This window comes from Henckelia pumila, chromosome 4, assembly GCF_033568475.1.
Source record: "Henckelia pumila isolate YLH828 chromosome 4, ASM3356847v2, whole genome shotgun sequence".
Lineage (NCBI taxonomy): Eukaryota > Viridiplantae > Streptophyta > Magnoliopsida > Lamiales > Gesneriaceae > Henckelia > Henckelia pumila.
Genome location: NC_133123.1, coordinates 9216881 through 9227927, shown reverse-complemented (window position 1 = coordinate 9227927; position 11047 = coordinate 9216881). Strand labels below are relative to the sequence as shown.

The window sequence follows — 11047 nt, the reverse complement described above, 5'->3', positions numbered from 1 at the left end:
ATGTTTGTCGTATCAAAGAATGTCGTTTTGACAGTTTGGAATTACTAAAAAAACCAAACTCTAATGCTTGTCTTGGATATTCTCTATGTTACAATGTTCTCTTCATGTTAAGAGTTTTGGAAAATTAAGTTCGAGAATTATTTTATAGAAATAAGATACGTGTTGATATTATTTTTTCAGAAAGAAGGAATTTTTATTGTATACGTCAGATTTTGTTGGGACCAGACACTAATTTATATATAAATACAGACACTAATTTATATATAAATATATATATATATATATATATATATATATATATTAAAAAAGTACTTATACTTCTCAAAAAAAAAAAAAATACTTATACATTTAAAAAAAACGATTGAACATGTACTAACGTAGTAACGTGACGAGGGATATATAATTGGTGGGTGATGATAACGCCTAACCGGTTATATTTGTAAAATGATAATCAAAAGTTATTTATAGAACTGCCAGCCATATATAATTAAAATATAAAAAAATTAAAAACTCTTTTGGCTGATTAATATTTTTCTAATTTACATAAGATGACAGTTTCATCCACACCCGTAATGAGGCGAAAGTAAACAACAGATCATTTTTAATTTTTTTAATAAAAAATGCAAATTCATGTTTTCAGCTCTCAAATGCCAAATTCATCATTATCAAGCCACGATATACCATTATCAAAGACTAAAGATATCGTGTAAAATAAAAACTATGCACAAATCCATCAATCCAAGTTCATTCTTGTATCATTTCGAACTCGCAAATATTCGTATATTGCTCAGAATTCTTGTTCCAATTAGTATTCCCATTTCAAATTCTGACATACACACGTTCATTATGTACCCAAAAAACTGCATGGAAGCTGAGATTTTAACCATCTGAAACATATATCCACGTAGAATTATACAGTGTGCTCATCAATCTGATCCAAGAATCAGCACGTTCAATTCCATAACATCGATCGTTGTTTGGCTCGCTCCATCTTCCTCTTACGCCATTCCTCCAGGGCTGCAAATTTCCAACATGTAAATTTTATTAATCATTTAGCTTGACGGTACAAATAATAGTCACATTCCTTACTGCCAAAGACGGACACTGAAATTCTGTAGAAGCCTCGGTTTAATGTACTTTTGGAATATGAAGTTAATATTCTGAAGTTTCACGTACATGTTTTTTTTCCCCTTCTTTTTTCTCAATTTAGCAAGACAAGGTAAGCAAACTATTTCACCCCGCTCGCTGCTCTCAATCGAATCCATCAATAGATGCATCGTGTGGGAACCGTATCATACCTCAAAGTGGGTAATCTTTAAGCTCTTTCGAATTTCTATGAACAGGTGTGGAAAGAAAGTATCATACTGGGACCCCGCATTGATGTCGTATACAACTAATTCTTACTACACGATAATGACTGAACCATGTAACTAGAAAATATCATTTACACCCTTAGAAATCCTTCCGGATGTGTGATGTGAGACAGGAGTACTGCATAAACAGGCATTCAGAAATAGAATAACACATAAGGAATAAAAAATCACCTTTCACATTGCCAACATCTGAATATGAATGAAAATTATTCAACCTTGATATTAGGTCCTCTGCGGCCGTCTGCTTTACATCCTTCTGCTTCACTGGTTCAGATTCAACAGACACATCCTTTCTGATTTCTCTAACCTGAAAAGGAGAAATAAAATTTTAAAACAGAAGCAGGTCGATCTTGTTCTTATTTAAGGCGTTATATCTTTCCGCTTCACACATTTACAACATATCCCTACATATTTGTTATTTGGGATTTTATATATAACATTGGTTATCAGTAATATTCTCTTAATTTTGGTTAAATGCACGCTTCCAAAGTTTGTCCATATACATTGGCTTGCAATAGGCATGTGATTACCTTTCCTTAATATTTTTTTAATAAAAAAATCGGATCTCCAAAAACAAATGAATACGATACAAAATCAAGATCGTGGTATTTAACCATAGGCTTGGATGTAAAAATTATTTTCCTCAATTAAAATTTAACATCAACATGTCACTTCATCGACTGAAACCCATTGAAATACACTAGTTAATGGATACTCACTCTTCGGATAAGATCAACTGGAACCATCGAACGACGTATGTCTTCAGATTCCTTGATATTCCTGTATAGAGCTGTACCTCAAAGAGTAAGTATAAACCAATGTTCTGCAATAACTCCTACTTGCAGGGAAACATCAAATCAACATGAACTGAGATATGATATATTGATTCCAAAGAATAATTTAAAATGTATCATGAAAGGGATGAAGGAGAATGATCTATTATCGAACATCAAACCATCGTAGTCACAATAAGGTTTCATTGCATTGGTCTTAGACTCTTAGACAGGGATGGATAAAGAAAATTTCGTGGGAAGGGCAATCCTTGTGTGGTCATGTTGCGGTAATTAGGTTGGAGGCTCATTCAGTTGCTAAAAGCAATTATAACTTTAATATCTTGCTATGCTATTTGTTCCTTGGAACTATTGAATGGATCCTGCAGAGCACAAGTACTTCGATAAATGCTATACAAAGTAAATTGAAAAAGCATAGTCCGACGAGAGAACATACACGAAGCCAACAAAATCTTTTCAAAGTCACAGAAAAATTAGGAAAATTAGAAATCTCAGCTGGAAATCGATCTCCTTAACTACAGAGAGGAAGCGGTTGTTGGCTGTTGGAAAAGTTTATATAAATTGTGACACAAATCGACCAAAAACTACACCAAGAAGTTAATCCCCAAATAAGATAACAAGAGATGGAGTCATACATTCAAACAACCGCTTTTAAAATAAAAAAATATCCCAAAAGACAAAACTGAGAATGAGGAATAATATCACGACCAGATAGCTCAGAATCTTAACATCATTTTATTCAGTTGGTGGAGTGATAAGTGATAACCTTTGAAATGTTTTCGAGCAACACATTGGTGATTATAGCTGGTTCAACAAGAGAGATTTGATCATGCTACTTGAATATTTTACATTAAATTTTACCAACACCATCATGCTGCAGAATCAGAAATAGTGTGTACTTGAAGTTGGAATTTACTTACCTAAAGATCATCGAGTAATTAGCGAGAAGTCGAACTAGAAAATTTCGACCATATTCCATACTCACATTAAATCTCATTTCTAGCAAAAACCCACGCACCAAAACATGCAAGAACGATAAATATGACAAAAAATTCAACAAAAGCTAACCAGAAACAAGATGAAGGGTAAAGATTACACCTTTACTGGAGGAGGCAAGTCTGGAAGAAGGGGAAGGAAAGAGAAAGCCTTGAAGCAAGATAAGAGCAGAGACAATGTTCAACAAACAGACAACTATGGTGGCGTTCTTGTAGGATAGAAGTGATCTAACAGCCCTCCAGTATTGCTGTTGCTGCAGTTTCTCCATTTTTCCCCCTTCCATAAAATTAGGGCTCCTCGATTTTCAATTTTCCAAGAAATCAGCGAAGGGATAATTCCAAGAGAATGAGAAAGTGCTCCATAGATGGTTGTTCGGTGGGTGCTGACTGCTGTGGCCGGGAGGGGCACGATTCGAAGACAGGTTTCCAAAGAAGTCGTGCTTGCTTTTCAACACGCTTTTGTAACTCCGGTCTAGGGATGCTATTGAGCCGCGTCCGATTATAGACAGTATTTGCTATTGTTTCTAGAAATCATTTAGACATTTTTTTTCGTAAAATTTTGAAGCTCAAAATTATTTTGTAGAATCAATTTCAAATCCACCAGTTCCGGATTGTGGGATAGCGAAGTTTATTGTAAGATACCTGACTGGATTTGTCAAATTTCAATCGTAACTTTATGAAACCGAAACCTAAATAAACCGGATTAGAACATAATTGGAACCAATTATGTATTTATTTTAAAATGGTTCCAGGTCCATTTTCAAGCAATTCAATTCAACTCAATGTTACTACGAGAGTGAATTTAACCCGGAACTGATCCAAAGTAGTGTTTGAGAGAGATTCTAAGAAGCATTTCTCAACTTTTTTTTCGCAAAATTTTGAAACAAAAAGAAAAACTGCAAATTGTTTTTCATAAGCTATCCCAAATACGACCTAAATCATACGGGTTTTGAATGGTTCCAGATTGAACCAATTGATGAGCACCCTTTGCTAGGTGGAATCTAGATTTTATGAACCCGTTTGGTTGAAGAAGCTATACCTATAAGATTGTCTAAAACCTTTTTTTTTTTAAAACAAAAAACACTTTTCTAAAAAATTCTAGAAATTTTGGTCACAAAAGGGTCTATCTACATTTAATTAGAAAATGTTTTAAAAAAATAATTAAAACAAAACACTTCTCAACATTTAATCAAACATAGAAATTTCTTTTCTTTTTTTCCCCCAAAAGAAGTACTCAAAATTTCTTATTTAGTCACTTTTTTTTAAGTCACATATTCTGTGTCCAAAAGGGCTCTATATTCGTCCCAAATTTAAAATGGAATTTAGCCAAATATAAATAAATAATAATAATTTTATGTGATAACCTCTTTTATGGTATTCTTTGAGTGACATTCACACTGGTAATTATAATCCTGCGACCCACGTAGCATGTGGTATATACAAGTGTTATGTTATCTGTAACGTCAATGGCTGTGCGCTGCTAACTGCTCGTTCGAGTTCAGGATTCATCTTGCGAGTAAATCTCAATCCCTTTTCTTCTACTGGGTTTCCATTGGAAAGCTATTGTGCTAATGGCTATCATTCATCCAAAGACTGACGACGTGTGCTTCCCAAAGTATGTACTGCATAGTCTGCTTTATGTTTTCTTCACTTCACTATGTTTTTCGTCGTTTAAAGTTGACGTTGAATCGCCAGTATTCTGGGTGCATCTTTGTTTTAATCTTCAGCTTTCGCCAACATTTGTAGCAAACAAAATGTTTGATGAAATTACACACTGAAATAATATCACAGCGTGCTGCAGTTTGGCATTTCTAGGATGTAAAAAGATATGAATTATAAAAATTCGAACTTTATGCAGGTGTTAAGCAATTGCTCGAGATTAAGTCTTGTGGAGTTGATTAAGTATTCAGATGGCGTTAACGTTATTCAGGGGCTTAAAAGCACATTCTTTTCGGCTGTATCCATCCGCGTATTTTACTAAACAACACGGTGTATTTTATTGTTGTATGAAAAGTGTACATAGCCAAACTGCAACGCAAGAAAGGCAACAGGTTAAATTGAAAGCTTTGTCACCAGAGGAATCTACAAGATTTGAAGTACTCAAAAACTATGAGGCGGTCATAGGAATAGAGACCCATGTTCAGCTTTCCACTCTCACAAAGGCCTTTTGTAGCTGTCCTTATAATTATGGGGCCGAGCCAAATACCAGTATTTGCCCTGTTTGCATGGGGTTGCCTGGCGCGTTGCCTGCTCTCAACTCAAAAGTTATAGAGTGTGCCGTAATAGTTGGTCTTGCGCTCAATTGTAAACTCTCTTTGAATTCAAAGTTTGATAGGAAACAATACTTCTATCCTGATCTTCCAAAAGGCTACCAGATATCACAATTTGATGTCCCAATTGCAACTGGTGGTTATATTGATGTTGATCTTCCCGTTGAGTTTGGTGGCGGACATAGACAGTTTGGTGTCACCAGAGTTCATATGGAAGAAGATGCTGGGAAGCTGCTTCACACCGGAAATGGGAACTATTCTCAGGTATCCACGTTTCATCCTTTTTTTCCTCGTCCCCATTTTTATTCTCCTTTTTTTTTAAATCTTTCTGCTAGCCATTTTTTATTCATGACATTTCAATTTGTTTGGTTTGATTTACGTGATGCTTTACAGAGTAATAATTGTACACTGCACTTCGTTAATATAGTAATTTCTTAGTATACGATGTTGAACTTTGTTTAGACTATGATTGAACTTCTCTTCATGGCTGTTTATGACTTGGCGGATTTGTTGACATCTTCCTCTGACAGGTTGATTTGAATAGAGCAGGAGTTCCATTACTTGAAATTGTGTCAGAACCTGATATGAGAACAGGTATTGAAGCAGCAGAATATGCTGCAGAGTTGCAGAGACTAGTGAGATATCTAGGTGTGAGTAATGGAAATATGCAAGAAGGATCACTACGTTGTGATGTCAATATCTCAGTTCGTCCAATTGGACAGTTAGAGTTTGGCACAAAGGTAAATTTGTTCTTTATTCGTTATCCTCTACGTTATCGCAGAAACAGAAAAATTGTGACAAAAGTATCCTGAATATTCAATTTTTCACATGGGCCCTTAGTCCAAATCTGCTAGGAACTCGATATTTCCAAAAATGTTTAATTTTGAGCGGGGAGTCACAAAATATTGACTAGTTTTTGAAGCAAGTAAAAAAATCCAGCTGGTCTTTTGACTATGAATCTGCAGTTTGGTTTCTATGCATATTGCAGTTGCAGTTATGTTGACAAGGGGTGATTTCTATATTTACAAAGAAAGTTATATATGTGTTAAAGATTTTGATGAAAGAGGATTGACATCGCTGTGACCTTTTGTTTGATTCTAATTAGCTGGTTGTGTTTACCCATGATGTTGCTTCGTGTACCGAACCATACTAATCTCTGTGTTTGTTTCCTTGTTTTTCTTTGCTCCTGTTGTTTTTTTCAAGTTGTGTGTGGATAGTTCATCTCAATTATTAATCTGTTTGTTCATAACCAGGTTGAAATAAAGAATTTGAACTCATTCTCATCTGTGAGTAGAGCCATTGATTTTGAGATTTCAAGACAGGTGCTTCTTCACAGTCAAGGTCAGGCCGACCAGATTGTACAGGAAACTCGCCTCTGGGATGAAGGAGCTCAGGTTCTATTTTTTTTCCTTGTAATGACTAAGTTGGAAGAGTGGGTGGGTTAGTTTATATAATTATATGTTACTAATCCATTAGTTTGCTTTCAAAATAGAAAACAGTTACAATGAGAAAGAAGGAAGGACTTTCTGATTATCGTTACTTCCCAGAGCCTGATCTTCCAGGTGTCACTCTCACTGAAGATTATGTCGATAATATTCGTAATTCCTTACCTGAACTACCGGAGATAAAGCGGCGGAGATATGAGAAACTTGGGCTGAGTATTCAGGATGTTCTGTTTCTCACTAATGATGTTAATGTGAGTCCTGTTCTTCAGTTGTTTCCTTATGGAAATTTGGCGTCAGCAAGGATTGGTAGTTTGAGATTCTGGCCTATTTGTTGAGTATTGGAACTAAACATCGAACAAGAAAAAAGGCAATTTGAACTGAAACCAAAATCATGTAATATTTTTGCGAATATGAAAACGAAGATTTAAAATATAGCAATCAGTTTGATGATAAGGATGTAGTGCTGTATATAATGCATAGAACAATTGAAATAGAATGAACGTTTTGTCAAAAAAAAGAAAGAAAAAAAGAATGAGACGCATAATTGTTCTTCACAAATATCTTGCAGGTGGCAGCATTTTTTGACGCAACTATTGCTACAGGTGCAGATATAAAACTTGCTGCTAATTGGATAATGGGGGATATTGCTGCTTATATGAACAACGAAAAGTTGTCCATACTTGACATTAAGCTTACTCCCCGGGAATTGGGTGAGCTTATAGCCTCAATTAAAGGTGGAACCATAAGTGGAAAGATTGGCAAAGAGGTAATTGTATCTGATCATCACTACACCTGTTGTTTTAATGTTTTCAACATTATGTTCTTCCTTTGGTTATTTCAATATTATGTGCTACAGTTGACACTGTCAGTCTTTCTATCTCGCAAATCATATGGACTTGTGTATTTCCCTTCCAAATCTTTTTGCTTTGCCTGTATTACTTCTTTGATCATCTCCTGCCGCAACAGTCAAAGGAATCTTATTTAATGCATCTTTCTCCTTTATTTGCGCAAAGATTGATACTCAAGTTCATTTAACTCCAATACAATGATCTCATTATACATGCATCGTCTTTGCTGGGAGACCCAATCATTTTGGGAGCATGTTTTTGTTTTATAAAATTGCACATACATTGGTAGTCTTACCAGTCAAATTCCTGAAAATGGTCTGGTTTGATAGATTTTATGAAGCTGGAGAATCTAATCTTTCTGCTCACGCAAGAATATAAAAGTAGGGCATAGATAAGTGAAAAGGAGGCAATATTTGTTTGTAGTGATGTACTCTTGTATAAGCCTGGACTGTTTACATATTTGCCAGTTATTCTAAATGAAATGTGCAGATATTATTTGAGCTAATGGCAAAGGGTGGAACTGTTGAAGGGCTTATTAAAGAAAAGGATCTAGTTCAGGTAAGGTGTTTCACGTTTTTCAGGGATTTCCAACAATTTGTTGATAACTTGTGTCGGAGTATTGTAGAAATGGGGTTGATCGAAGGACAGACATAGGCATCAAATATTAGTAGAACTCATTTTCTAAATACTTGGAAGGTTTGGTGACTGGCCTCCGCATGCCACGTGATCCACAAACGCTTGCTTGTTGTTGATATGCTTATTGCAAACAGGACAAATTAACAGAAACCTTGTACTGTTTTTTATTATAACAGATTGCTGATCCCTCTGAGATTGAGAAAATTGTGGATAAGGTCCTTGCAGACAATCCGAAGCAGTTAGAGCAATATCGTGGGGGTAAAACTAAGCTGCAAGGCTTTTTTGCTGGCCAGGTATGATTACTGCCAAAATGACAATTTTTTCCTTGCATTGATATCAGTTTGTATTGTCTACAAATTTTATACTTCATAACATTCATTGATACATACACAATGATCTAATGGACATGTTAGATCTGGTACATGCATGACAGCATTACTGCTCTGAAATTTTTTGCCTTTTACAATTGTATTATGTTGCACGACATTTTGACATATTCACCAATCACCACCGATTCCAGATTATGAAAGAGACGAAAGGCAAGGCGAATCCTGGGCTTTTGAATAAGATCCTTCTGGAAAAGCTGAATTCGAAAAGCTGATGCCTTTTGTAAGTTCTCGCATGAACCTGTTTCCGGTGGTACGTTTTCACGACTGCTCCGTCGCAAGCTACTGCTGTAAGGTGAAACGAATCAACGATTTCTTTTCAATGTTGGGCTCTCTGTATCTTTTCTATCTCGCATTTTGCAAGCATAATCGTCAGATCGGAGACGCATACACATCATACTTTTTCGTTTTCGTTTCCGTTTCCATTATTAACGTGAGACGTGGAGTAAATTGGAATTTATTTCCAACGGAAATTTTCATGACTTGAAAACCATGTAAAAATCATTTGACGACGAGTTTCGTTGCATTTTATTCTTTACTTGAAAAATAAAGTGATGTTATCATGTTTTTTTTAAGAATACGATGTTATAGATATATTAAGTTGTTAACAAATGAATCCCAAGAAGTTTCCAAATTTAAATTACTTTCGATAATGTATATTTTTAGAAGGAATGTTTAATTTGAGAGTCCACATAGAATGTTCCGGAAGGTTATAATCTTAGAGTCCATATATATTTCAGTAAAATCAACGTTATCAGGAGGTTATTGTAATCTTATATGGACATATATATATATGGTGTAGATAGGAATATAATTTGCAAATTTTGAACCCAAAAGATATAACAAAATCATCATAATATTCGTAAAGAACAAGACCGACTAGGATTATTAATCCACCTGTCTATATATATATGCATGAAACCCAAGACCCCTCATCACCATATACATTAAGAAACTCACCATAACCAAATCCAGAGAGAATACACCACGCACCAAGAGCCAAGTATCAAGAACCGAAACAAATTAATCGTCATCTCTCAACCAAGCGAATGGATTCTTCCATAGACAACGACACCGCGAGCCGCGGCCACTACAACCAGCGAGAAACGTCCAACCTTCTTTGCATCGGCGGCTGTGGTTTCTTTGGGTCGGAGGCGAATCGAGGGTTTTGTTCCAAGTGTTACAAAGATTATTTGAAGCTTCAGATATCTAAATCAGAAACTGCCGTCTGCCAACAACCAGCAGTTTCAACCGAATGCGAACCGGAGATCGATCCAAGCTCATCATCTCAAGATCTGGTTAATTTGACTGATGACATGAATTCTTGCACGATTGGTGCCAAGAAAAGGTGCGGATGCTGCGACAAGAAAGTTGGATTGTTGGGATTCGGATGCCGATGTGGAGGCACGTTCTGCGGGAGTCATAGGTACCCAGAATCACATGCATGCAACTTTGATTACAAGACTGCTGGAAGAGTTGCGCTGGAGAAACAAAATCCAGTTTGTAGGGGAGACAAGATTAGGGAGAGGTTTTAGTTTTTATTGCTGTTCTTATAAGATTTTGTTTTTCTTGTTTTGTATTTGGTTGGGTTTATGAAAATTTTTAATGGGTTTTACGTACTTTGCCAAATCTTGGCTGTGATTCTTTCATCGATCTATATATACCTGTATAATATGGGTTTTCAAGAATTCGTTCATAGCCAATTATATTGAAATTTATTGGGGAAAATCTCGGTTCAATCCTAAATGTTTGGACATATTTTCGGTTCAGTCCTAAATGTTTGAATGTTCCCGGTTTAGTCCGAAATATTTTTCAAAAATTTTCGGTTCAGTCCTAAATGTTTTTATGTTCCCGGTTTGGTCCCAAATGTTTTAAAAAGTTGTCGGTTCAGTCCTAAATGTTTTACGTTCCAGATTTCGTCCTAAATATTTTTCAAAAGTTCTCGATTTGGTACTTCCATCTACAAACAAAGCGTGATAAAAAAAACTTACAAACAAAAGACAAAGTTAAATAAAATAGAAGCTAATAATAATAATAATAATAATAATAATAATAATAATAATAATAATAATAATAAATGAACAAGAATTTCTTTCAAATGAAAATATAATATAAATTATGCAAAATAAAATTATAGAATAAAAAATAATTGAACCGTGCAATCTGATAGTTAAAAACATTATCAATCACAAACAAATAAACATATGTTTTAGCAAATAACTAGTATTACTTATTTCACAAAATATTTGAAATTTTCATCAAATTTTTCAAGAGAAGAATACTTATGGTTAACAATTGAGAAA

The 11047-nt window shown here is 35.0% G+C and overlaps 3 protein-coding genes across 3 annotated transcripts; 2 read left to right on the top strand and 1 right to left on the bottom strand.

Moving 5' to 3' along the window:
* Nucleotides 1-678: 678 nt before the first annotated feature.
* On the bottom strand, nt 679-3626 carry LOC140865841 (uncharacterized). The gene is made up of 4 exons (XM_073270642.1): nt 3263-3626; nt 2093-2163; nt 1545-1680; nt 679-1017 (listed from the first exon to the last, which is right to left on the bottom strand). Exons 1-4 carry the CDS (start codon nt 3441-3443, stop codon nt 953-955), a joined length of 453 nt encoding a protein of 150 aa, XP_073126743.1. The 5' UTR covers nt 3444-3626; the 3' UTR covers nt 679-952.
* A 929-nt stretch (nt 3627-4555) lies between these two features.
* LOC140863970 (glutamyl-tRNA(Gln) amidotransferase subunit B, chloroplastic/mitochondrial) lies at nt 4556-9295 on the top strand. The gene is made up of 9 exons (XM_073267793.1): nt 4556-4774; nt 5018-5693; nt 5960-6169; nt 6683-6823; nt 6922-7125; nt 7443-7640; nt 8212-8280; nt 8535-8651; nt 8879-9295. The coding sequence occupies exons 2-9, from the start codon at nt 5070-5072 to the stop codon at nt 8957-8959; spliced, it is 1644 nt and encodes a 547-aa protein (XP_073123894.1). The 5' UTR covers nt 4556-4774; nt 5018-5069; the 3' UTR covers nt 8960-9295.
* Nucleotides 9296-9793: 498 nt separating this feature from the next.
* On the top strand, nt 9794-10279 carry LOC140860458 (zinc finger A20 and AN1 domain-containing stress-associated protein 10-like). The gene has a single exon (XM_073263468.1). It carries the CDS (start codon nt 9794-9796, stop codon nt 10277-10279), a length of 486 nt encoding a protein of 161 aa, XP_073119569.1.
* Nucleotides 10280-11047: the final 768 nt, after the last annotated feature.

Excerpts from the sequence above, each read along its gene's own strand:
- LOC140865841 (XM_073270642.1), bottom strand. The coding sequence starts at position 3,443 with ATGGAAGGGGGAAAAATGGAGAAACTGCAGCAACAGCAATACTGGAGG. Across the intron at positions 2,164-3,262 it reads ACTTGCCTCCTCCAGTAAAG|CTCTATACAGGAATATCAAG; the intron begins GTGTAATCTTTA and ends TTTGAGGTACAG. Across the intron at positions 1,681-2,092 it reads CAGTTGATCTTATCCGAAGA|GTTAGAGAAATCAGAAAGGA; the intron begins GTGAGTATCCAT and ends TCTCCTTTTCAG.
- LOC140863970 (XM_073267793.1), top strand. The coding sequence starts at position 5,070 with ATGGCGTTAACGTTATTCAGGGGCTTAAAAGCACATTCTTTTCGGCTG. Across the intron at positions 5,694-5,959 it reads GAAATGGGAACTATTCTCAG|GTTGATTTGAATAGAGCAGG; the intron begins GTATCCACGTTT and ends TTCCTCTGACAG. Across the intron at positions 8,281-8,534 it reads AAGAAAAGGATCTAGTTCAG|ATTGCTGATCCCTCTGAGAT; the intron begins GTAAGGTGTTTC and ends TTATTATAACAG.
- LOC140860458 (XM_073263468.1), top strand. The coding sequence starts at position 9,794 with ATGGATTCTTCCATAGACAACGACACCGCGAGCCGCGGCCACTACAAC.